Genomic DNA, 27,672 nt, shown 5'->3' with positions numbered 1-27,672 from the left:
TCATGATCATCTCAAGAAGGTTAATTAGAAAATCAGTAATTCAGAATCTTAGACAGATTTTTGCAGTTGTAAGGTTTCATGCAGGACAAACAGACACAATAAAGCTCAGAAGCTTAACTTGGTTTTGATTTCAAGGGCGACATCATTTTCTAGCTGTGTGCATGTGACTAGGTATGGTAAGCGAGAGCACGGAGGGAAGCATACATAATACTTTCCTCTTTATTTACAGTGCACCGTTAAAACAACCCATTAATGTCCTTGAACAATGGCAAGAATGAAAAATAATATGTTTTTAGAATGGTCTGGTAAATTATCTGGACAATGCTTCAAGGCTAATACTGTGCTTTACTTGTTTTTTCCCCCCCACAAAAACTATTACCCATTTTTTTTCCTCTTCTTGATAAAATCAAGCTTCCTTCTAACCTTGGTATGAAGCACCAAGATAATGCTGTCTGGCACAACACAGGGTTTGTCGAAAGTGAGATAAAACACTGTGGTTGCACATGGAATTTTTATTGCACTATCATCCAGAGTAATGAGGAGTGCCCTACAAAGGGTGCAACAGTGGCACAGCAAAGTGTTTACCTGTGGAACCAAAAGCATGATTATAAACCTCACTCAGCATTCATGCTGACTGCTTTTCTGTGGCTCACATACCTGCTAATAAATACTTGATCATACAAGTGACGAATTTGAAGCGGGCTCTAACACACCACCCCAGTAAGTTGCCTGAACTCAACAGGCTTTGGACTTCATCATCTTTTGTACAACATTGCACGGTATCTTGGCTAATATTTCCAGGAAAACCAGGACTACTTTACAAAACTGGGTGGCAAGCTAAGTACAAACACATTAGACTTAAAGATCATTGGAGCAAGTACAATCCCTCTCATGTTCATGTACATGCCATATACATAAGATCAAAAAATGTGGCTTCTAGATGGTACTACAGAACAAATAAGTAATCAGACAAACTTCTCATTAGTGGTAGTTATGAACACAGAGTAACCTCAGGAAACTCAGTCTGAACTGTTAATTGCATCCTATCTTCAATTAGTTACTAGCTGAGCAAAATAAGGCTGTTTAGCCTTTGAAAGTATTTCAGATCTTTTTCAATGTTAGTATTAACTACAAGCAGTGGTTTAGCACGCTGGTTCAGACCTGACTTCCACATTGGAAAGAATGCAAATCTTGCACTGACAGAGCAGAACTTGAGTCACTCTGCAACTAAACCATGCCAAGCTGCAAGTTACAGCTTGGAGTCCATTGAAAGCCTTAGCTGAAGCTTTAGCTTTTTTAAAAACTCAAGAACTTTCCCATCAAATGTCATCTGATAATGAGATTGGGAAGAGACCTTATGCCCTGACAGGTTCACAGAAGTTGCAATATTTTCAGAGGTATTTGGAACGATCTTTGTTGTAAAGATATCTAAGAATATACAGACAGCTTGTCTCTAGGTGTTGACTGAAGTGGAACAGTGTGCCAAATAGATTTCTTCTGTGCAATGAAAAATTATGAAAGTTGAATCAAAAAGTATTTGAAGTTTTGAAGGCGTCTGTGATCCAGACCACTGAAAAGATATTCCATGAAAGTATAACAGGATGTTAAGTAAAGGGCTGGTATATAAATTAAAAGCCAAGTTAAATTCAAGGCCGCCCCCCATGTGGTTTCTACAATTTATTCTCTTCATGCTGCTGATGGAGAAGATGTGGACATTTCATGAGTTGCAGAAGTTGCTTTGGATTCAGGATCTCAGTCAGAGGTATGCTTCTATTGGATTTTTGCCCAGGACCCCTGGTTGTGAAACTCTGAAGAATTAGTAAGTACCATGCCTAGGTGTGCTCTTGTTATACACCAGTTTACACAGGGAGAGGCTCTATGTGTCTGTAGCTGTAGGGATTATTATTCACTCCGCAGACAAAAGTAGAGGAAGGCTTGGAGCAAGAAATTAAGCTGGGATCTTGTTCTCTTTTTCTACTTCTGTGAAAGCAAGCAGGAGAAATGCAGTCCTGATCTACTGAAGAAGAAATGGGAATCATTAATTGCAACTCCAGTTTCTGGTAGCACATCTCACATCCACAGTATCGGTCTTAATCTTTGAGACTCCACACTTTATAAATCCATGCTGATAGTTATTTCCAACCATTACACTGCAGCAAGACCAATTTGGGTAAGAAGAGGTAAAAAAAAAAGATTTCATTTCTGCCAAAAAACTTTTATGTGGTAGCAAGTGAACAGTTTCCTGATGCCTCTGCTGCCCCTCAGAATGCTCATCTGCTAGCTGGGTACCAACCTTTTGGTTAGCTGCTCCATGCCAGAAGACCTCTCCCAGCCAACAAGACGTGGGCAGAAAGCAAATACCTGACACAGATTTTAGAGCATTTCAGAGAGGAGACAGAGGAGTTCAACAAGCTGTGTGAATCTGTGAAGTCTGATGAGTTCCACTGGTGTTTATGTTTGTCAGATCCAGCCTAATACTTCTCACCCCTGAAACTCAGATCGGAATCTGGCCTGCAATCACTAGCTAGTAGTGATTCAGCCAAGTGCAGCTGTGGTTACAGCTCTTCCATAGAAGCCAACAAAGTCTGCTTTTTAATTACAATATTTACGTTAACTAACCTGTTCAACCGGGCCAGTATGTTTCAAGCAGGCTTAGGACATATTAATAATCAGCTCACAGAGCCAAAGAGAAGAAATGCAGGATGAATCATTGCAAACAGTGCTTTCATGTTGCTTCTGATGTACACCACAAAGGCTTGGGTCCTGTAAGCCTTTTGTTAGGCAAATCCCCCAAATGAATTATAAAGCAGTTCTGAAAGAGTATTTTGACGTGTGTCATGAAAACACATCAGTCCCCTCAGAAGCATCTTTGGTCCTTTTTAGTTTCCCTTTTAGGTGAAAGGAGGAGGGAAATTGTTATTTTTCTCCCTTAATATACCAAAAGGCAGGTTTTTCCACTGCGTTTAGTTGCACTACCCTGATCATCTGTCCACCTCATCACTTTGTATTTCAAAATAATCCCAACACTTATTCCTCTGAATAGTCCCATGAATTCAGTGTATTGGAAACAGGATGTTTAGCAGTTTTTTGCATATCATCCCTTTCAGTTTGTTAGCCAACAATGGCAAGAACCTCTTTTAGCAGAAGACTACAGCCCTTGGCATAAGGTAGTGTTCTGTGTAACTAAAAACTAAAAAATAAGAATAAAAACTAAAACTGATGATATTAAGGAGGCAGCTGAAGAATGCACAGTGTTACAATCTGGAGATAACATAAAAAGAAATTGCTAACAAACACCTAGCTTAGGTAGAGTAGCTATTGTGCTGAGATCCCTTGAATTCTGTAGCCTCCACAGTTTAGAAGGAAATAATAAAATCCTCAGTAAGCTTTTCAGAAAGGACTTGATTGTTTGTGAGGGTAAGTTTCCAAAAGGACTTGTGGATAACTCCAGGCATCTGAAATAACTCAGGTGCTTTTACCACAAATCTCCTCTACTTGGCTGCTTGACAGCCCACTCTTCGGGGCAATGCCAAACCATGAGCACATTACTAGCAAAAACATGGTTTTCAGAAGTAGCTTCTCTATTCCTGAAAAGTTCAGGAGTTACAAATCCACTTTACTGGCTCTGTGCCTCCTCAAAACAACCTGCTGATCTGTGATTTTTAGGCAAGGCAATTTTAACTATTACATTTGGAATTTTAACAGAGAGCCTGCTTTCACAAAGGAGGGCAACTCGAATTATCTAGGTCTTAACATCCATGTTTTGGTGGCAGAATTCAACAACAATAAAAAAAAACACTACCAAAGGGACACTGATTACTCAGGCTAAGCACTGTATAGAAACCTCCAACAGCAAGGGGTTTCTGATCTAAACAGAAAGATGGCAGTGGAGGGAGGAAGTATTGCTGCTTCAACTTTAGACATGCGATGCTGAGACACTTGCAAGGGCAGAGGCAGACCTGACAACTTTGATTGCGATTTTGATGTTTCCAGATCAATGTTCTGGCACGTAGAATCATTAAGGTTGGAAAAGACCTTCGAGATCGTCTGGTCCAACCATCCCCCTACCACCAATGTCTCCCACTAAACCATGTCCCTAAGCACCACGTCCAACCTTTCCTTGAACATCCCCAGGGATGGTGACGCCACCACCTCCCTGGGCAACCCGTTCCAATGCCTGACCACTTGTTCTGAGAAGAAATGTCTCCTCATTTCCAACTTAAACCTCCCCTGGTGCAACTTGAGGCCATTCCCTCTCATCTTATTGCTTGTTACCTGTGAGAAGAGGCCAACCCCCAGCTCCCCACACCTTCCTTTCAGGTAGTTGTTGAGAGCAACAAGGTCTCCCTGAGCCTCCTCTTCTCCAGACTAAACAACCCCAGCTCCCTCAGCCGCTCCTTACAGGACTTGTGTTCCAGGCCCTTCACCTGCTTCATACTCCTTCTCTGGACATGCTCCAGGGCCTCGATGTCCTTTCTGTAGTGAGGGGCCCAAAGCCAAACACAGTACTCAAGGTTCGGCCTCACCAGAGCAGAGTACAGGGGGACAATTCTCTACTGCAGGAATTCTCGAGCTTTGGGAATGTGACTGCTTATGACTGCCACTGATGGGCCCTAAGGTTTTTACTTCTAATGCTCATGTTTCTGAACAGAACACCTAAGGCTCAGTTTGTACTCTAGTGGCTGTTACACCATCTGAGGTAAGATTTCAGGCTGCAGCTAACTCACACAGCTATACAGTGATCCGGCAGCAGGAGGGCTAGTCAAGCTTCTGGTAGGGAAATGGCAGATGGCAAGGTCTCTTCCGTAACAGCTGTGTGACCCTTTGTTTTCAGTTAGTGCTTGAATATTCTTATATCTGTTTTTAACTGTATAGTTTGTCGTCTATGTTTTGTGTTGGTTTCCCCCATTTTCTGCTTAAAATTGATCATTTCTACAAATCTTCGGTGTGAAAGAGTTAATTCTGTAATTTATAGAAGTCAAGGATGGGAAGGTAAGACTTTGTACTTGGTATTTTGTTAAAATCACAAATTTTCCGCAGTACTTCGTGTGCACTATTTAGTGAGCTGTACCAACCTATCCTTAAGTACTTTATTGCAAAAGAGTTTTCAGGAGCTGCCAAGCTCTAAACACAGCAAAAGGCCAACCACCCATTTGATCTCTTACTTGTGTTTTATGCAGTGCTTGAAAAAATGACCAGGAGTGCTTTGTTTGAAACAGCCTAGCATGTCAACAAGATGACTAGTTCTGTATCCTTCTTACAAAAGATGTGGGAAAGAGAATCTGAAGTGTGGGATACAACACTGTAGGAAGAGAAACCATAGGGTTAGTAAGGACTAGAGAGAAAAAATCAGGATGACCTCTCTTTCACTTGGAAATAAAGCAACACCCTGCACTTAACATGCCTGGGGTGAAATCACAGCTGCACTGAAACCAGCAAGAATTTGGCTTTTGTTTCTACTGCAGCTAGGATGACACCTCCATGCTTATGGCTAGTTAAGAAATACTTCTGTTCAAAAAAGTACTTGCCTTTGCAGGTAGGTGGTGTTGTCCATGTTCCATTTTCTAGGCAAATGCTTCGCAGAGGCCCCTCCAGCATGTAACCACTGTAGCAGGAATAGGTGATCATGTCTCCATACTGATAGAAGCTACCACGGATGAGAGCATTCTCTATGTGAGCTGGGGGCCCGCAAGATATCTCTAAACAAAAGAAATCACCCAGAGGCTGGTGAGCTACAAAGCCTGCATGACATGGTTTCCAACTCTTTTGTTTCCAACAGCTTTGCCCGCAGGACTCAGGAGATGCTGAGACATCTCTGATGAAAATGCAGCAAGCAGGACTTCTCCACAGAGCAGGTACCCACAGGGTGAACCTGTTTGCTCTCTCTCGTGAGCACCAGCAAGGATGGAGAAGACCAAAGCATGGAGAGGACGAGCAACAGCAATTTTAAGTAATGCAACAATGACTGAATCTACCAGACACAGCAGAAACTTTCAGATGGTCCTAGGAAATACATGAGACTTGGTTTGCAGAGTGAGGTGATGTCATTGTCTGCACTAACCAATACTGCTTGTAAGAAGCCAAAAAGCCTGAAAAAGGACTTCATGCCTTGTATCAGTGTCAATGAATACAATGAAAGAACACCTCTCCCTACAGCCCTTGTCTCAACATGATCTCACTGGAATCATTCTCAAGACATTCAGGGTATGCAACAATCAAACCCAGCTGCATTGCTTGCAAAAGGTAAATTGAAAAGAAAATTACAGCAGAGCCTAAAGGCCAGTAGCATGAGTGCACCTGGGGCATCAATTCATAGACCTATTCTGGATCTTTTTCCTGAAATAACTCCCTTAGAAAGAAGATATAGCTCTTTTATAGAGCTTCTTTGGTTGCTTTTATGAGACAGGGTCTCTAGAAGCAACCCAGCTCTCCATAAGACAATTGTAGATAAAAACGCTGTTCTTTACGGATAACTGCATCTAGACAGAGAGCTCTGCTAACATGTCTGTGCTGTTATGCTCCTGTGTGATACAGATGTGTCACCAGCCCTACAAAAACGGACCGTGTCCTTGCAGAACTGCAACACCTGTACTTACTTTCACACTTAGCCGTTGTCGGAGTCCAAGTCTCATCGGCATTACAGGTGATCACAGCCTGCCCTTTCAGCTGGTAGCCTTCCCTGCACCTGATGGAGACATTCTGCCCAACATAAAAATCCACCTCGGAGAGAAGGGCATTCTCTGGGATTATGAACGGCACGGGGCAAGGGTTTGCTGTTCAAAGAAAAGGTGTGAGGGAAGAGGAAAAGGAAGGAAGAAAGAGAGAACTTTATTTCTGCAAATTTCAAAATCAAATCATATGAAGAGCAATAGAAATGGATGCTACTCACAAGTCCCATGTGTAATTTGATGTAAAGTTATGAGATTTGGATTTTAAAATAAAGTTAAAAGGTTTGATTCTCTGCTGTCACATGACTTGCTACATACTCTGTTGAAGTCGGTGGAAGATATACTAAGGATGTAAGTGTAGAGTATCATGTATGTTACAATCATGCCATTCTCTCCTGTCCTTCCTGGTTACCATAACTTTGGTATAAAAAAGTAAGACCTACTCCACTTTTAAAAAAGTCAAACTTATTCCACTCCTTGTTCTGAGGGCCTGGATCAATAGAAAACAGCATAAAATCCAGGTGTTTGCATAGAGACATTAGAGCTTTGAATTTCTCTGATAACCTTATTTATTACTGCCTGTAAGCTTGCTGAGGTATTTTTGCATGGTTTATTGCTCTCACCAGGAATCTGGAGAAGGCTGGACCTTATTTACAGCACAGATTAATGCCAGATTCCTCAAACTAAAATCCTCTGAGTCAGTCCTCTGTTGTACAAAAACTAAAATGTCTCAATTACTACCCTGAGACAACAGTAGATCTTAGAAGTAGTTGCAAACAGATACAGCAACAACGATGGCTATTGTGGCTGTGCATGCACAGTATACATGTGTATAAGGTGCTATTTCATAGAATCACAGGATAATTTATATAGACATTTAGTTCAACCTTCTTTACAAAGCAGGGCCGACTAAGTCAGGTTGCTCTAGGCCTTGTACAGCTGACATCCAAGTACGTCTGAGGATGGACATTTCTCATCCTCTGCAGGACCCTGTTCCAGAATTCAACTGCTATCATAGTGAAAAGTTTCTGCATACACTCAACTGAATCTTCCTTTGTTGCAGCTTGGGTCCACTCCCTCACATCCTACCACTGTGCACCTCTGAAAGGAGTCTGGCTCTTTTTCATTTACACCCTGCCAGTAGTCATTTGCAGACAACAATAAGATCTCTCCTTGCCTTCTCTTCCAAAGGCTGAACAAACACCTTTCTCTCACCTGCTCCTCATATATCAAGTCGCTGAATCCAATTGACTCCATTTAATGTCAGCTTTCCAACTAAAGGGCGTTATGCAGAACACAGCTTGTTATTTTACTATCAGAAAAATACACTCAGACAAGATAATGCTTTAACATCTCTCAGCAACTGCTTCCTTTGTTCCTTTGTAAAAACAGGATGCACACCAACATATCTCCTAATGTGGGTCAAACCAATTTTTTAAACTATGAGTGACAAATTCTGCTCATGGCCACTCCAGAAGAAAATTACAGTGCATCTCCACAAATATCTGCAGAAGTTGCTCTCAGTTACTGTCAGTTTAAATGAAGAGCAACCTAGCCTTTAATGCTTAAAAGTTGAGACCTCTTTTTCATTACAAAGCAAACACACACGTTTACAGAGAGGCAAGGGATTGCTCCATCTTCCATCCCTTGTGCACTCTGCTGCAGGTTCTCCTTCCAAGCTGTATCCTCTCTCGCAGAAATATGCTATAGTACTGCCAACTGTATTGTTTTCATAAATCGCCTTCCCATTCAGCAAGGAAAGTGGAACTTTGCATCTGGTCTCTGCAAAGGAAGAGCTCTCATTAACTCAGCTTGATATCAGACCTGGACTTCCAACAGTTCCTGAGTTACTCACACAGTATGTTTAAAGTAGCAGCCACACACTAATAAATCATGAAGAGCATTGAGGGACAGTTCAGTAGCCCCAGTAAGGCAGTGCAGTCAAGTTAGGGAAGGAGCTCCTCCCAGTGATAAAGAAAAGCCACAGCCACACGTTTATCAGGTCAGCAAAATTTGGCAGAGATAGGGAAGGACACGTTTATGACCTTGTACTGGGGTAAGTGGGGCAGAACATGAAAATGGTTCCTTCTCACTGCTAAGAGATACCTCAGAAACTTGCAGCCCTTTGCAACTTCCTTTTTGACAGACAAGAAATACCAGATTAGATGCAGGATGGGTTTGATGTAAGGTGCTGAACACTTAAATTACTATTTGGTCCCCTCAAGATTCTCCGCTGTGTTTCTGAAGCCAGCAAGCAGACAGCCCAAGTCAGGTTACCACTCCTACACAAGACACTCTGTTCTACATCCTGTTTTCCATTCGATTTTCCTGGGTGGTCTGCATAATAGGACGCGTTAGGATTAAACTAGCACAGATGGACATAAGGGCATCAGGCAACAGGAAGAGAGAAGTTGGGAGAAGTGGCCATGCTCAACCTTGTTCAAGCAGTCTTTCCTGATATCTTGTTTATTTCAGCACTGCTCACGTGTGACTTCTCTTAGGTGCCTGTCTAGGTATTTGAAACCTCCTCTTCAATGTGGACAACCCCTACCAACTTTGCAGACTGCTACAAGATGGTCTGCAAAGCATTAAGAGTACTGTAGTGCACAGCGAGCTGTACACTGTGTGATTGCCGAACACAGCATCTGATGATCCCTAGGCCTCGTGCAGTTTTCATGGCTCTGGTGACAGGCACCTAACACCTGCCTTGAGTAGAAGATCCTTATCTGTCTTACTTTGGTGAAGCTGTCACAGCATGTCGGTCCCTTTTGAATCTGTGTGAGCAGCTGGCTGTAGAGACATCTGCAAGCGAGCTCCATGTGAGAATGCAAGGGGCAACTAAGGCAAGCAAGCAGAGTGCTGGATCTGGAGTCTAGCTTAGGAGGCCACAGTATGTGCGGCAGGACAAAAACAGCCGCAAAAACAACAGAAAGGAAGTGAGATGAGCAAAAAATGGACTAATGTGTTTCTGAACGGAAAGGAATAGTGTGAAGCCCAGACTTTGTCCTTTCATGGCTAAAAGGCCAGGAAAGGAGAATACTCATACTTAATGATATTGCAATTTACTATGCTTCTATACACTTTATATGTTGAACAGAGTCATCCAACAATGGTGGCTATCTGTTCATGTTTGGGATCTTAAATTTTTGTTCCATTTTTATGTTGACAGCCTTGTTTCCACCAACTACTGCCCACTCTGTATGATACAGACAATTCCTGCTTGACACTTATTCTGCTTGGCACAAGCAACAGGACCTACCAAGGGAGCATCTGAAAGCAGTTAAGTGCAAAACAGTATGTCATGCACTCACAGTATTTATTCAAGTGAGGAGTGGAGATAAAGGCTGAGCTGCTGATATTGTCCTTGAGACAATCCTGTTGCTGGGTTTGGGGCCCGAAATTCAGAGAAAGAATATCAACGTAACAACTGACTTCAGAAGGCTGCTGGGAGAAGTTCCATGTCCTCACAGTCCATCACCTTTAGTTAATGGTTCAATTTTCTCAGATGATAAGCAATGTCATCTCTCACTAAGACTGTACAATTGCAGATTAAGACCTAAGGAAAAATGATGTCTAAGCCTCCTTATGGTTTGGTAATAGGCACTGTTCCTTTTGAGACATTTCATTTTTCAGGCACAATTTTTAACAGACATTACAGAATTGTCTCCAGAAAGCAGCTTACTCCCTGGATTATGTGATACACATGCACATGGGGGGAGGTAGTGCTTATCCCAGATCAGAATGTGCCAGGCAATGACACCAAATGTTTACCTTCACACGATGGTAATGGTTTACTCCAGCTCCCATTGGTAAGACATGTGATGTTCTGGGGTCCAACAAGATGATACCCAGCGCTGCACACAAAGGTTACATTACTTCTGTATGTGCTTCCCGTAGAAATGGCCTCTGCTTTTTCTACTGAGGGGTGCAGCCCACAAGTAATTCCTGTAAGAGAAGAAAAAATTTTGGTTTTATACAAACAACAAAGCCCATTCTGTCTGGCTGGTATACACTGTCTGCAGTTCTATTCACAGACTGAATTAAAGGAAAGATGGGAAGAAAGAAAGAATCTGTGAAGTACTATATGAGAAAGGTTATATAATGCCTTGCTTGCCCTCTCTCCTGACATTCAGGCTGCAGACACCTGAGAGAGACCCTGCCTCAGTGTATCTGACAGTGTAGTAAGCAATCAGTGATCCAGAATGTTTCTTCTGATTAACCCAGAGGATGCATCTTCAGACTTCTCTGCTCCCTGTACAGTGAAAGACAGCCTCAGGATGTCCCCAGGAAAAATGACAGTAGTTAAAGAAGATCTTGTCCCCTGTCCCGTCCCTATTGCACAGACCATGCAAATTGGTCAAAGCTAAGAGAAAGGAATACAAGCAGTAGGACTATGACATCACCATGAAAAGATGGAAAATGATTTATTGGTAGAGATTATAAAATTTGGGCATTTTATTTATAACCTGTATGAAATAAATCATAAATCCTTCTTTCCATGCTTGCACAATTAATCACCTTCTGCTTCACAGGACCAAGATTTGATCCTAAGGAGCAGAGTCTTGATTTCCAGACATACCAGGGACCAAGATATATTAGCCTTGACATTGCAGAGACAAATCACCTCAGCACATGATGTTCAAGGCCCTGCAACCCACAGTGCAAACCAAATCAAATAGAGCAGGCCACACTTCTCCTCTAGTAACCTTAGCACAGCTCTATGGTTGTTCCATTTTCTTATGTCAAAAGGAGCTCCCTTCAGATCAGAGAGGAACTGCCAGTGAGAACTTCTCAGCTGTCTTTTCTGCTGGCTCCTCCTGTTACATCCCCAAATGGAGCAGGAGATCAGGTGGAAGCCAGCAAAAGTACCATGACAGTTTCCTGGCCCTCCTGGAAAACTGCCACCATGTTGCTGTGCTGGCTACTTACTCCTGCACGAAGGAACAGAGGGGCTCCACTTTTTGTCAACGTGGCAAATCCTTCGGCTTGGTCCCTGTAGTTCAAAACCAGGGTCGCAGCTGTAAAAAGCCTCACTGCCAAACAAGAACTCCTCTCCCTGAACAGATCCATTTTCTATCGCCTCTGGCGGCCCACATGATACTCCTGTAACATAAGAAATATACTCCAGACACAGTGCATATAGCCTGTCCTGCTCTCAGCTCCTCTACATTTTTACCCTGTGAAACAGGGAAAGAACCTGGTGTTTATATGGGCATTCCCAGATATTTGCTCCTGAGTAGCAGAACAGCAGCAGAACAATATTCAGTGCTCTCAGATACTGCTGAAAGACAAAATCCATTGTGGCTTTATTGGCAGGAAGCCTTGAAGCCAACAGCTGAACTGCACGTAAGTATTTATGTAGACAGCTTCTGTTTTGGCACTGCAGGCAGAGGGAATCAGACAGAACTAAGTACCTTTGAAAAAGAGTATCCATAGAGCTGCAGTTCAGGATGCTTAGTACCCACAGCTCTGGGTGACTGTGGTGGTCAAACGATCTTAGCAACCCGAGAAACCATGACCTCAAGTGGCAAAGCTGTTTAAATTTCAGATATTACTCTTCTGAGATGGACAATAATCTGTTAAAGTAATATGACAGTAATCTCTTGTATCAGGAACTTGATACAAGAAAACAGCTCTTCAAGTTGTCATTGCTACTCCTTATTTGTGTAGAGTTTCAGAGAAACTCTGATGTTTCTCTGAACTCCCTGTATCTCATCTTATTTAAACATGCAGTTAATAGAAAATGTTTTAACTTCTTCACATCATTAACAATTTCCACTAAACTTATCTAAAGATGCAAAAAGCTAAAACAGCAGAAGGAATGTGTCAAAGGCTCCTTTGTGCATGCAGCCCTATGTCTGAAGTAAAGAATATGTAAATGGGAGGATTCAACAACAACCCCTTTGCTACCTGTTTGCCCAGCTTTCTTAGAGGTACAGGGGCACAGCAGTGGAAAGCTGTATTGATTTCCTTAACACTGTTACCTGCACAAAACGGCAATTCTGCATGTCTCCCATTGTGTTATCAGTGGTACTCACTGACGATTTTTAGACATATGAAGACAGTATGAATTATAAATCAAGCAACACAACCACAAGTGTCTTCTGGTTAAAAACACCCTTGACCAAATTCATCAAGTGACAAACTCAGACGGAACATACTTCTGCATGCTGGCACTGTGCCACTCCAAAGCTTGTCTTCTTGGCAAGTCCGTTCTGTATCACCCTACGAAACAAGAGACAGTGCTCAAAGAACAGCTTCACTTAGCAATCCTTTTTTCTCCCAACAGCTCTGGAATCCAGCAATGCCAGTGTGTCTTCCCTCCATGTACAACCCATATGAAGACAGAGTTAAATGCTCACAGCTCAAGTTGACGAGGAGAGTTTAGGCTAGAACTCCTTCCTGCAAACTGCAGGGTACTGTTTACAAACCAAATGCTTGTGGGTCAGTTAGTCAGTTTCCTTGTCCTTCTCTCTGGAGTATCATTGTTTTTGTCAGTTTTGCCATTCTTGTTCCCAGAAATGTGTTATGATGGCACATTTTCTCCTTCCAGTACTCACTTAATGAAAATCTAACTTGCATTCTTTTCACCAATAGTATAAGCCTATGGTTTGTAAACATACTGTACTGACTGTGATCATGTCCCAAGCACTCATGCTTCAAATTCACTTATAAATGACGTTATTTATAGCTTACATGCACATTTTATGGTTAGTTAAAGATATACTTAATTTATACCTAAAGATTTATCTTGTATTTTATTCCAAGACATGAAGAACAACATTTAAATTTGTCCCTTGAAGTAATGTACTTTCATTACAATGCAAACCCACTGACAAGGGCAGCTGTTTGAAATGAGTGTTGTAAGGCATTACAGCCAATGTATTTTGCTTTCTGGAGAGAAAAACACAGGACCTCTAACAAGAGGGAAACACACCGACACTAGGTGGCGAAGCTGGCGTACAAAGGAGGGATCGATCTTTTACTATAAAAAAGCACTGGTTTATCACCGCCAAAAATACATTTAACAGCAATTCTACCTATCTGTCTTCTCTGTCTCTGTCTGGAAATTAGACTTGTTACCTGTGAATTCTCTAAACTCTCCTTTTTAAATATACTGAAAGACCAAGCGAATGCAATCCCATCTGGGTGTATGAAGTTTGTAGTTATTATCAGAGTTACCACCGTAACAAGGAAGCAATGCATTTTGTTTGGTACTCATGAAGTGCAGTGTTAAGAGACAGCACCTCTCGTTGCTATCTCATGCCTCTGGACAGGATAGTCCCATATTCTGCCATCAGCTGGGGATGGTGAAGACCATGCTGGACCTCAGCAATGAATTTTCATTTCTGAACTCACTGCAATTTTGAAAACACATGAAGCTGCTATGAATTGGCTAGCATGAATCCAGATAACTGGACATCAGTGGTGCTCCAGAGCTCAGAAAGGAACAATAGCCCAATGCTCATTAATAAAAACAGTAGACAGGAAGGGACTTTGTTCACATCTCCACCAGGGAATAAAGCTGCCATTAAACAAACTGCAATCTCTCTGTCTTATCAAAAAAGACAAATCACTTCCACATCATCTAGAAGTATCACAGAACTGAGGGCAGTGCCATTTATCAGGAGCTTTGAGTTTCGAAGGCAGAATGAAGAAGACATAGAGCTTGGAATGTTATGGGATTGGAAAAGGGAAGAAGATGATCTAACGGAGAACAGAGAGCTAGTTCAAGAGAGCACATGAGAGAAATTAACAATTCCATGATTTATGGTCACAAGTATGTATCATTTTGCACAGAAGTAACATAAAAGCTGTACTTTGAGGATTGAAATAATCTTCAGCTATAAAAAAAAGAAACAACACTGAAAGGTTTTTGCTGAATACATGCCTTTGAACAGGATGCTTATATTTGCTTCAGTTACACAGTTAACTAATTCATGTAATACCCCAGACATACCAGGAGCATTCTACAGACAACAACAAAAGCAGATATTGAACTTCTGTAGCAGCTAAGGAAATATATCTATATGGAGCAGGCATAATACATTCTCACAGTCATTACATAAGGACAGTGAAGAAAGGACAACTAAAGCTCTAGAATGCTAGAGACTGAGCTTGCTTACTTGTAATTCATAGCCAGGATCACATTTATAAAGAACCAAGTCTTTATAACTGAATTTGGTGCCAACCACAAATCCGTGCTCTGGAGATTCTGGGGTCCCACATGACACAGGAATGCAGATGTCATCAGAAAACATTGGCACCCAAACACCACTCTCCTGAAAAATAAGTGTGATAAAAAGCGTGAATGCATCATTCCATATGCTAAATTCATATCTAAATGAAAAAGTTAGGAAAATAGTAGCAGAAACATCCAATAGCTGTGGGCACACTGATGTAGTTAACGTAATCTGTGAAATCTTTAAAGAAACTCAGTAATATAAGTAGCACTTCTAAGACGTCAACAAAGACTGGAGCTCAGCTATGAAAGGAGTGCCCTGCCATGAAAGGAGTGCCCTGCCATGAAAGACAGAAGGAACAAAATATAAAAGGGGAAATAGAAACCTGAAAAGCAAGTTCACCTATACAAAGTCATCTAATAGCTCAGGGAATCCATCAAGAGAGGAATGAAACTACAGGTGCTCAGTTCCATGTTCTATACTTTTCTCTTAGCTGAAAGTCTCCTACTATGGCTGAATGCTTCAGCTGCCTGGCCCAGGTCCTAAAGGAGGTCTAATACCTGAACAGACAATCATCAAACACAATTACTCTTACTTCAACAGATCTTTTTAGGAGCAAACAGATCGTTTGCTTAGAAAAAGTACTAATCCTGCAAAAAGTACATGATTTACTCTCCTAAATGTGACAAAAGGAATGCTTTTCTAAAGGACAGCATTAGTTTTAACAGAAGAGAGCATTAATTTCCAGTTCTGAAAGTCTATTATGTGTTTACTGGCGAACAAGAAGGCATATATATTATATTTTACAGGACATGCTTTACATTTTTTGTTGTGTGCAATTAAGAGCCAAAAGCTAATGAGGGCAAGAGGAAGACTCTTGAATTCAACAGAGCCTGCAAAATAAAACAGTGCAGATAATACTTTACCTTGCATGTAGATATGCTCGCTCCCACCAGAGTATAGCCTTCTATACATGACAAAGTGATGTTTGCATTCACAGTGAAGTTGTCCCCAACTACTATTGCACGGGTGATATTTCCTGGGAGTGGACACTTTCTGGGACAACAGGAAATACTTTGAGGAGACCACTGTCCATCTTCCTGGCAAGTGCATGCATCCTCCTCTGTCACCATTGTGTAGCCTTCCAGGCATCTGCAACAGAGCATTAACACCTGACCACAGGGACATAGCTAGGGACAAACTGATCCGCAAGTTTCAAAGACATTTTTCAGCGTTACTTGTTCATAAGCACACCTGGTGACTTCTCTATTATTTCAAGGGAACCTTGCAAGAAGCATGCCTAGACTGAGTTTATCCTGTTGCAAGAGTTGGAAGTTTCAGACTTCATCTCCAGCTGCTTCACGTTGCTGAAGCACCACCAGGGAGAGTGAGTTGGTAGCTTTAGAGCTTAGAGAATAGTGAATACCTTGGTGCAGTCCCTGCCCTTCCCTTTGTGAGGAGGGCTTTTGGTTAAGTAAACTGTGAGAGTGCCAAATGCTACTGCAGGTTCTCGATTCCCAGTTGCTGAATATCCCATATGCAACCACCAATTCTAAAGATGATCTCACTTTCTTCCAAAAGTAAACCGAGCCTTATGCTGACCACAGATGGCTTGTTTAGAAGTTTCAGGCTGATTTGCTCTGTGCCATGCAGTGCTTGACCAAGATCAACTCAACTGGCTTGCAGGATCTGGCCAGCAGTGGGTTTAGTTGTAGGTTGGCAGACCCCCTTCATTTTGTTAAAGATGCACAGGAATGTCTGATTCTGTTAAACTCATCCACATGCAATCTCACAGTTCTGCCCCTTACTGTTTATTGCTTTTACTGCTAAAATCTCCCCTTCTGCCAAGGAATTCCTCACCTTGGAGAAAGAGATCTGCAGTGTGCACTTTCCAAGAAACCAACAGAAACACATTTTTCTCGTCTATGACAAAGGAATAACTGTACATCAACAACACTTGTTGACAGTGCAATGCTGCAGTACAGAAAATGGGACCAGGAGATCAGCCCTTCTGTGCTACATTAGGTAGCTGAAACAGGAAGAGGAGGTAAAAGGCATGCCAAAAGAGGAAAAAAAATCCATGCCCTACAGACCAGAGTGTCAGAGGAGGAGAGGAGGAAAGCAAAGAGGAACAGGAAACCAAGGTGGTGGAGGAGTGCAGCCCAACATGCTGAAATACCTTGCTGAAGTTTTATCAGTGGTCCAAACAATATTTTTTATGGGCATGGGAATGTGGGTTTTGTCTATCTACTTGTACGATAAGGCATAACTTTTCTTCCAGGTCTTCTAAAAACATGCACTAATTGAGGGTGCATAAATTTCCCATCTTCATTCCTTCAGAGACTCTATGGAAACAGAATGGCAGCAGTGTTCTTACCTGTACTGGACCTTGCTCCCATAGGTATGAGTGTTCCCAAGAACCTCTGCATTGGGGACAGAAGGTGGTGGGCCACAGCTTAGCAGCTCGCAGCTTGGGTATGGCTTCTTCCAGACACCCGTCTCCACACAAGTCAGTTCTGGACTCCCCCGCATGACAAAACCTGTCAAGCAGGTATATATGATGGTGTTCTCATCTGCAGAGCTGCTCCCATTGATAAACGTGTTGGGGATGATGGGTGGGGAGCCGCAGGAAATCTGCCCACACCGAGGAAACCCAGAACTCCACCTGCCAGCTGCCTCACAGGTGATTTCAGAAGGCCCTAGCAGTTTAAAGCCCTCCAGGCATTGAAACTGGGTGCTCTTCCCACAGCTGAAATCTTCACCAAGGACAACCCCGTTCTGGATCTGTGGTTCAGGACACTCACAGGGGAGGCAGGATGGAAGGCTTCCACTCCAGGAGCCATTGGACAAACACTGCCGTGAAGGATTACCATGCAGCTCATAGCCAGGGAAGCACACATACTGGGCAAATTCCCCATAGGTGAAGTCTGAGCCGTTCAGAAAGCCATGGGAGATGTCTTCAGGAGGTCCACAAATGACTGGCTCACAGTGTGGAGCTTCTGAATCCCAGGTACCATCACTCTGACAGGTGAGTGTGGACGCTCCTTGCAGATTGTATCCTTCGTTGCAGTGATACTGCACTTCTTTCCTAAAGCCAAAATCTGAGCCAATAATTCTCCCACTGGCAAGAGGCAGAGGCATGGGGCAGGTCACAGCTTTGCAAACTGGAGCAATTCCACTCCAGCTTCCATTTGCAAGGCAGACTCTACTCCTGTCCCCATCTAACAGGAAACCTTCATTGCAGCTATACTCTGTATGCCTCTGGAATGTGTACTCCCCTCCAGACACTTGACCATTCTCCAGAACTGGCGGTGGGCTGCAGGAAACAGGGATGCAAATCGGTTCACTGCCATCCCATTTCTGGTTCTCTTGGCACTTCCTCTCTGCGGGGCCATTTAACTGGTAGCCAGGATCACACTCATAGTAGACAACACTCCCATACGTGTAGTTTTCCCCTCTTATGCTCCCATTCATCAGCTGGGTAGGTGAGCTGCATGTTACCGCTTTGCAGTACGGAGCAGTGTTGCTCCACTGCCGATTTGGCAAACACAGCCGTGTGTCCGAGCCAACAAGTGTAAACCCTGGCTTACAGGTGTACTGCACCACGCTACCGAGCGTGTTCTCAGTGAAATATAAAATTCCATTCTCTGGAGGAGACAGCAATGTGCATTCTATTGAAACACAGGAGGGGGCAGTGCCATTCCAGACCCCATCTTCTTGGCAAGCTAGAACAGGGTTTCCCAAGAGCTCATAGCCAGAGTAACATGTGTATAAAATGATAGTTCCAAATAAGAAAGTGGTCAGCTGCATTGCACTGTTCTCTTTCAAAGAACTTTTGAAGCCCTTCAAATTGCCAGCCAGCAGCATGTGTGAAAGGGAGGGACTCTCTGTAACGCTCTCCTGGTCTGAGCGTCTTTCCCCGTGTCTCACCTGCACATACTCTCCAAAGTCAATGTGAGGAGGTAGGCCACAGTCTGTGGGGAGGCAAGATGGAGTGGAGCTAGACCAGCCTGATTCTTCACAGGTCTGCATGGCAAGGCCAGAGAGCTGGAAGCCAGGCACACAGCTGTAAATGACCATGGCCCCATAGCTGTAATCTGCACCCTCCACAAAGCCATTTTCGATAGGCTGAGGGGGCTGGCAACTTATGGCTTTGCAGGAGGGAACATTTGTACTCCACTCGCCTGTCTCCAGGCAGCTCAGCGTTTCCTCCCCTTGGAGCTGGAAACCTCTGTCACAGGAATATCTAACAGTCTGCCCATAATGGAAATTTGTGAATGAGTATTTGCCATTGAGGATCTTCTTAGGCCTTGGGCATTCAATGGGTTTGCAAGCTGGCCTTCCTCCAAGCCACTGTCCATCTTCTCCACAGAGGATAGTTGTGTTCCCCATCAGTTCAAAGCCTGGTTTACATGTATAGAGAGCTGTGCTGAGGAAGGTGAGACCCTGCACATCAACAATGCCATTTTGAATTTCTTCTGGCTGGGGGCACTCCACAGGAATACATTCTGGCAAAGGCAAGCTCCATGAGCCATCAGCCTGGCATCTGATAGTAGATTCACCCTTCAGTAAGAACCCATCCACACAGATGTACTTCACAGTGCTACCAAAAAGAAGGGATGAAGTCAAGGGGTCGCTGAAGGGGATGTATGGAGGTGCAGGACACTGTACAACCTTGCAGAAGGGAAAGGAATCATTCCACTGTTGAGAGGGCAAGCATTTCAGTACAGAGGAGCCATGCAAAACATAACCCTCTTTGCAGGAGAACTGTACAACACCAACTTGATTAGTCACTTCCCTCAAGACTAGCTGGTTTTCTGCCAAGGGTGGTTCTGGACATTTTGTTGGCACACACTTTGGGCTTTGCTTTTTGTTCCATTTCCCAGACTTCTGGCACGTCCAAGACACATCTCCAATCAGCTCGTAGCCTTCATCACAGAAAAACTCAACTTTGGAGCCCAAATCAAAGGTTTCTCCTTTGGAGTAGCCATGTTGGATGGGTGGTGGCTTTCCACAGCTGAGGGGAATGCAGCGAGGAGGTGATTCACTGTACCACTGCCGATTGGCTTGGCAGATAAACAGCGAGCTCCCAACCAGGTGGTAGCCAGACTTGCACTGATAATTGGCCTGATTCTCAAAGAAGCGTCCAGTTGTTTCCTGTAAAACAGATGAGACACGGACATATCTGAAATGAAGGTGCACGACAGGCACACAGGGAGAGTGATAGTGTTACTTCTGTTTTCTCAGTCTAGATTCTAGCTGAATCCCAGGCAGCGGTCAAGGCTGTCTGCAAAGAAACGAATGTAAGTAACAGACACAGCATGTCTTGCCTCAAATACTACACTGCTGTCAGGAAATCTGAACACAACATCAGAAGAAAAGAGAAAGCCCAAAGCCTAAAAGGCAAATCTAGAAAGTATTTCCTCCTGCTTTCTCCCTTCCTGACCTTTAAGGTCAAAAGTTATGTAGACAGGAAGACAGAAAAGAAACATATTGGGAGAAGCTGCTAGGAAACTATTAGCCTATTGCTGTTCTGGTTCTTTAGCTTACAGGTGTATTCAAGGCTGGAGCCTTCAGGTGTACTACCAGGAGACTTTTATAAGTGCCACATGTGCTGTTGGAGGGTCCTGAGCAGGCAGCTGAGAAGCTCCTCAAAGTTGCAGGCTGAGCTCTGATTGCAATATTAAAAAATATCTCTAACAGAAGGAGTATCTGGAGGAGTAACCCTGCTTAGGCGAGACAACACAGAGTGATATACATTATTTAGAAGACACATCTGTGTGGGAGTCTGAACAGAAATTGTCGCTATAGCTGATGAAAGCTTATGTAGGAATTGGGATGCCCAAAAAAACCACAGTTTTTAAAAAATGTAGATTACCTGGTGGCTAGATTTAAGGAAGGACGGGAAAAGTTCAGAAGAAAAATGCTTAAGAAATTCTAAACTGAATCTTTACAATAACGTTTTGATCTTCCTTGCCACAGTATTACCCTCATGCACCAAAGCACAACACAGATGGAGTAGTTTTTACAGCTTTGGGCTGCCACAAGGAGATCTTTAATTTTAGGCATTGTTGCAATGTAATTTGACAGAAAAAGGACAAGTTCTGACCTCAGTAAAGAAATGTTCTTGCATCCAAAGCAGAGAAATTATCCCAAAGTGATGTATCTATTTCAAATTAGGATATTTTTCACAGCAGTAAAAAGAGCAAGGCTTGTGAACTGGCAATAGTACTTCATACATCTCCAGATGGCTCTTGGAAAGCCACACATGGACTGAACAAGTGAAGAGTGAGGTATCAAGGAAATCAATTGATTGTAATACTACGCCCTGAGTTTCCTAACTGAAAACCCATTTTACGATAGGAAATACCATGGAAGTGTCTGTGTTTTTTAAACATGATTCTTCTACAAATCCCCCCATTTTTCCCTTTGCTTATTTGTTCCATCCAGTCACATCTTTCCACAATTTTAACAGCAAAGCAAAAAAGAAGAGAAAAAAACCCCACAGCATCAATTATGAAGACGTTCAGTTTGCTATGCTACCAGGCAGATGAGAAAACTCATTTTATACCTTAATAAAGCCATTCTCAAGCTGGGGTGGTTCTCCACAGGACACTGGGTGGCATGTGGGCAAATTGCCACTCCAGTTGCCGGTGGCCTCACAGGTCCGCTTCTTCTCCCCCTTGATGTAAAAGCCCTTGTTGCAGCTGTAAGCCACCACTGCTCCGAAGCTGTAGTTGGCCCCACTGGCATAGCCATTGGCAATGAGGGGAGGTTCTCCACAGCGAACTGGGATGCACTGGATGCTCAAAGGAGAAGGATTCCAGAGACCCCCTCGAAGGCACTCAATTTTGGCTGAAGTGTTCAGGACGAAGCCTTCCATGCACTTGAAACTCACGATGGAGCCAGCTGCGAACCTGGCTTTACTGACGGACTCCAGGATGCTGTATGAGACAGTGGATGGCTTTTCACAGAAATCAGCTATGCAGTGGGGCATCTTCTTGCCCTCTGGAGGCACCCACTTCCCTTCTGCATTGCAAAGCAGCTGAGAGTTATCGGCCAGGCTGTAGCCATCTGAGCAGAAGTAATAAGCTGTATCACCAAAGAGGCGGTGGGCTCTCTGCGGTGATGCGTTTTCCACATGGGGTGGTTCATCACAGGATACTGCCAGGCACTGCTGGTGGTTCACGCTCCACTCACCACTGGCTAAGCACTCTATGGTTGCAGGGCCATCTAATGTGTAACTGTGGATAAGGAAACCACACAGGGAGTCAAAAAAGCAAGTATTGTCAAATGTACAGTATCCTGAAGTCCCCACAGAACAAGTTAGCTAGCACCCTAGAAGACAGACAAATAGGTTGCTTTACAACAGCTGTTTCAAACATAAAATCTCAAAGCAAACATGTCCACAGGTGAGGTATCACAATAAGGGAGAACCCAGAAGACCTTGAGCGTAATGTTCTTCTCTGGTCTGTCCATCTGATTACCATTCCTGAACTTCCATTTTGATTAAAACTTTGACATTACAGCAAACCTAGTATTGTGCTGTGATAGTCTGTCCACCCCTCAAAGAAACTATCCCGCTCAGAAATTATTCCCCTCTAGCAGGACTGAAGGGAGGAGGAAGAGATGAAAAGCCCATAAAAGTCTTTTGGATTCCTGTATCAGCTGTATCAATCAAATTTCACACTTGAAAACAAAGAAGCTCCTCAGTGAGTTACCTAGAAATGCTGTTGCTAATAATGCACATAGTAATTTTGTAACAACTTCTTCCTAAAAAAACATCGTAGAAACTGACATAAAAGCAAATATTTTTAGTCCTGATTTAAAAAAAAAAAAAATAATATTTTATAACGAAGTTCTACTGTGTGATTACTCTAAATGCAGTTATGTTTCTTTACTCTATCTCCGGGATGCAGTGACAGGCATTATTCCCTGCTGCTCATCAACTAATTTAAATTCCTGCTGCTTAAACATGCAATATGTTATCTTTGACCATCTTTTTGCTAAGTTTTAAGTTTTCTGCAGTGTCTCATGAAAAACGAAGAAACAATATCTATTCCAAATGTCCCAATAACTCCAGCTGCAGGCTGGGAACAGGTTGTTCAGATTTTGACGGCAACTTCTGTAAAAGTGTTTTGTCTTGCCTGCAGGGTATGTTTTCAGAGCCCTGTGACTGGATTCCAGAGAAATAGCCTATTACGTGCCAATGCTTAATATTATCTACTCTATCAATTGTCACACAGACAGCAGTGACCCTCTTTAAATGCTGATATCCTATCCTATTTAAAATACTTGCACAGGAAAAAGAAGCAGCTTTTTGAATCTTAATACGGCCAAGAAAAAAGAATAAGGAGGATTTATTTCAATGATGTTTCAAATAATATTGTGAAACTAGTTTAAAAGAAAAAATGCTGTTGCACTAATCTACCTTTTTTCATCAAGAAGCACAAAATCCTCCAGTCACTTAAGGCCTGACCTTGCAAAAGCTCTTCATATGTACTCTGCCTTTTGGACAGAAAAGTTTCAAGAAATTCAATGCGACTGCTCACAGGCTGTAAAGATACACATGTGCTAAGGTTCTTCCAGGATCAGAGGCCAGCATTACACTCATGCTAGACCACCGAAGTGGAGCCATGTTTTTGATAAAATTGCATCTGAAAAGGTCACTACACTGCATAGATGGAAATCAAGAAAAATAATGCACCTCAATAAAGGAGCAGAGTTTTAAGTAAGCAGAGTTTAGAACACCAGAACACTTGTGTTAGTTCTCAAAAGGAAACAAATAGAATTCTTACAGTGTGACGAGACATGGGGAATTCTTTGTGATCACAGCCTTGAGTTTACCAGAGAAGGACTAGTCCAAGAGACTGATCTATCATGCCCTCTGAATCCTCTCCATTCTTCTCTTCTGGGGTGTATTCAGCTGATGTGGAGCTGACCACTTTAGGAAATGCCTTGGTGTCCCATGCTAACCTGCCAGCCCACAAAACGTCTCCTTCACATTTAATTTCCAGAAAGTCAAGACAGGAGAAGTGAAAATGAATTCATGTGCAGTTACGAAGTCATGAAGCAACAGAGCACACAGCTTTGCCAGTAAGCGTGCGTGGCCTGCACCAGTTTTACTTGTCCTGTGTATTAGTCCAGTAGTAAGAATATACATACCCTTCCTTACATGTGTAAGAGACCGTGCTTCCAAACGTAAAGTTATTTCCATTTATGATCGCATCTTTGATGGCAGGAGGGGATCCACAAGAGACAATGCTGCAAGCTGGCGGTGTGCTGTTCCAGTTCCCTGAAGATGCACAGACAAGTACGGAGGGTCCCTGAAGGCTGAGACACGAAGATCATTATTAAGACTGCTGTTTCAGGCTGTGTGAGAAACAGAGAGAGCAAGAGGTGCTTTGCTTCTCACTGATTTCCTGGCCTCAGTGAAGCCAAATGGAGTCTGACTTCAGCAGAGGCCAGAATCTCCAATTAATGAAAACACACTGCTGATGCTCTCAGAACAGCTGATTTTCAGGTATTTTGAGGAGAAAGCTGGTGGAATTCCCGTGGGGCCTCAATGCACTGTGCAGACACACATATTTACTTCTGCTGCAGCTTTGTCCATTCTTGAGCTACGAAAGGTTATGGGGTGCTTATATGTTTACTTAAGCTTAAAGATTCACTTGTATACCACCAACACCATGCCTATCTTGAGAGTTGCAACCAGGCCTAAGTCTGAGACCTGATTCACTCATGGACTTAAACACTTAATTGCAGCCTAATAAAAATGTGTTTTTGATATATTTGCTTACAAATGTAAAACAGAATAAAAGCCTAAAACAAGTAACTACTGCAGAGCTTTCAAGAAGTAAATGGGGAAATTCCAAAAGATTCTTTCACCAAAGGCATTGTAAAACAATACTAAACATAATACTGCATATGCTCCAAAGCTAATTAGGCGAATGATAATCTTTAAAGACAAAGGAGAGCTTCAAAAATAATGAGAACTGATTTCCAAATATTCAAAATATGTGTTAAGAGTTTAATGGTAAAAATGAAAATGTTGTTTATATATACATATATATGTGTGCATGGAAGATACTGAATGGCCTTCTTGAATTGCTCCTATTGAGTATGAAAAACAGGAATTACTTCCAATATATAAATATTTTTATTTTTTCTTTTAGTTCTCTATCTTTCTGAGCAATCATCCCAGCCTTGTCTATTCCAGATGTAAGTTAGATCTTTCAGAAAGTTTTTTAAATGCAAAAGCATGCTTCCTGCATTTGATTCAGGAATGTTTCTGCATTTACCTGTATCCATTATCACAGGTGTATGACACAGAGGAAAGGTAGGTTGTGCCAGTAAGTGTGTATTTTCCATTGCTGATATTCTGTGGGCTAGGACACGTCACCATTTCACAGGAGGGGGGAGGAAGATTCCAAACACCACTAGCAAGGCACAGAATTTCCTTTTCACCCACTAAGCTGTACCCATCATTGCATCTGTGTGAGAAGAAAATAAGCATTATCAAATGCAGAGCCTTTTATGCACAACTTCATGGGCCACCCTTTTCACACCCCTTCATCCACACCCTCACATGCTAGCTTTCTCTGTAGTGCAGAGAATTAGCACAGCAGTAAACATTCAGCTTTGCTAGTGAACAGCCACAGCTATAAACAAATGTCTTTCCATTACTTTAATATCATCTCCCTCCTCCCCATTTATTTCAACCACTCTCTGAATTTAGATAAACTCTCATTTGTTGCCAGATGCTCAGTCATTAATAAAGCACTTCAAATGTACTGAATTCATACCTGTATATCACCTTACTGCGGTATGTAAAATTTGAGCCCAAAATGACACCGTTCTCTGGAATAACTGGACCTCCACAGGATATAGCTTTAAAAAGACAGGATCACAAGAGAGGTTGATACAACACAAATCAAAAATAACGTCAGGATTTTCTTTGTTTTTACTAAATAGGCTTGAAGAGATCTAAAGCTCTTGAAAACAGTGTGTTCCTGGCTAAGCTATAACTGACATGTAGGGCTCTTTATTTGTCTTCACCTTGTGGAGAAATTTGACTAACTGGAAATTGGCAGTTGGAAATGTTCCAAAACCCACATGCTTTACTATCAAGAGGATTCCATCTCCATCTCTTCCTATGGAAAAAATCCTTTTGGTTTGTTTTTTGCCACCCCTTACTTTTACCCTGATGTTTCACCTCATTAGTTCTGTTTCTCTAAAACTATTTCCACAACTATGCCATGTATATGTACGTGCAGTAGCCTGTCCTCCCTGGATGCTTTTTATCCACTGAAATACTGTTAATGATCTTTAGGACATTAAGTTTCCACACGTTCCTTGAAAACAGGAGGCTGCTTGGAGTAGAAAGACAGTTTTAAAGCTTACATTAAGAGAAAGACATGAGTCTACACCTTTGTCACTTCGGAGAATCTGTGTAAGAGTGCTACTGTGAACATGACAACTGTCAGAAAAGCTTCAGCCAGTGCTTATATCTTTAAAGACAATAGAGACTTCAGCCTTGTGACCCAAGACTGTTGGGACAAGGTTGCATTAGCTGTCAAGGTCTCTGAAGTCTCTCAACTCTCTAGTCTCTTCCCCTTCCAACCCTACCACAATGCATGTTACAATCAGCATTCTCCCCAGTAACTACACCTTCACAATATGGTATTGGGTGGCTCCACTGTCCAGACTCCATGCATGTAAGTTTAGTCACTCCTGTCAGCTGAAATCCTTCTTCACAGGAAAACGTTACTTCACTGCCAACACTGTAAATGTCCCCGTACAAACGTCCATTCGCTGGATTTCCTGGATTACGGCACTTCACCGGTTCTGAGAAAGAAGAGAGAAAACTATTAATAACATCACTAAGTACCAGGTTTTATGAACAAGTTGCAGGAGATATCCTTGGGAATCTTCTGAAAGTAGGAAAGACAAACGTGTAACATACCCATAAGCAATTTACAGGCTTGCCAGCTTTTCCCTGTTCTGTATGTAAGTGACAGAAACTGAAGACTCATGCAAGTAAGCTAATCTTGATACAGCCCTCTGTAACTGAGTTTGCATTCACAGTATGAGCACTGTGGCTGCTTGCATTCATTGTCAGAAACAAATACATCTTACAGCCATTTTTCCCCCTCAAGAGAAAGCCCGGTCCAGCATGTCCAGCCCTCAACTTCAAATCAGCTCAGACACCTTTTATGCCAACTTATGCCAACGTCTTGCAGTCTTTACACAAAGCCACCTTGCTTAATGTTTCCAGAGGCAGCTAAAAACCCGACTCAAATGCCTGCATTTAAATATTTCTTCATCACACTTTATTGCAGCCTGATTCAGGCCAAATTGATTTGGACATGAGAACATGCTTGCTCTTGTACCTCCCTCCTATCAATTACTGGCAACAGTAATTTGAATAATTATAAATTATTCAATTATTGAAATAATTGAAGTCAGTCTTCTTCACAGCAGAAGACAGGATACTAGCCCATACAGACTCTTGGAAGGCTAGCCTGACGTTTTTCTTTCTCATACCTGCACATTTTTTACCATCTCCTTTGTAAGGAGGGATGCAAGTGCAAACATAGGATCCATTTGTGTTAAGACAAGATGCGTGCTCGTCACAGTCTGATCCAACAGCACATTCATCAACATCTACAAAAAAGAAACATAATGATGTCTCTAGGGTGGTAATTGTAATATGCATCTGCTTCAAACATGTCTCACTAATCTACAAGAGGAATCAGTTTAATTAGTATAATGGAAAATCACTCAACTCAATCACAGTTTTGATGTACTAGTAATAAGAT

General features: G+C 42.4%; 1 protein-coding gene across 1 annotated transcript in view; it reads right to left on the bottom strand.

Annotated features, from left to right (window-relative positions):
* The window catches only part of SVEP1 (sushi, von Willebrand factor type A, EGF and pentraxin domain containing 1), a 127,381-nt gene that overhangs the window by 10,198 nt on the left and 89,511 nt on the right, over positions 1-27,672 (bottom strand). The window contains exons 32-46 of the mRNA XM_035564545.2: positions 27,398-27,517; positions 26,522-26,698; positions 25,657-25,741; positions 25,153-25,344; positions 24,017-24,184; positions 21,423-22,095; positions 17,229-20,008; positions 15,778-16,003; positions 14,795-14,950; positions 12,830-12,893; positions 11,598-11,771; positions 10,440-10,613; positions 8,277-8,450; positions 6,597-6,773; positions 5,529-5,699 (exon numbers count right to left, since the gene is read on the bottom strand). Coding sequence (XP_035420438.2) covers positions 5,529-5,699; positions 6,597-6,773; positions 8,277-8,450; positions 10,440-10,613; positions 11,598-11,771; positions 12,830-12,893; positions 14,795-14,950; positions 15,778-16,003; positions 17,229-20,008; positions 21,423-22,095; positions 24,017-24,184; positions 25,153-25,344; positions 25,657-25,741; positions 26,522-26,698; positions 27,398-27,517 — 5,511 coding nt within the window. The remainder of the gene's footprint in view (positions 1-5,528; positions 5,700-6,596; positions 6,774-8,276; positions 8,451-10,439; positions 10,614-11,597; positions 11,772-12,829; positions 12,894-14,794; positions 14,951-15,777; positions 16,004-17,228; positions 20,009-21,422; positions 22,096-24,016; positions 24,185-25,152; positions 25,345-25,656; positions 25,742-26,521; positions 26,699-27,397; positions 27,518-27,672) is intronic.

This window comes from Cygnus atratus, chromosome Z, assembly GCF_013377495.2.
Source record: "Cygnus atratus isolate AKBS03 ecotype Queensland, Australia chromosome Z, CAtr_DNAZoo_HiC_assembly, whole genome shotgun sequence".
Taxonomy (NCBI): Eukaryota; Metazoa; Chordata; class Aves; order Anseriformes; family Anatidae; genus Cygnus; species Cygnus atratus.
Note: the sequence above shows the minus strand (reverse complement) of the source record. Positions and strands in the feature narration are given on the sequence as shown.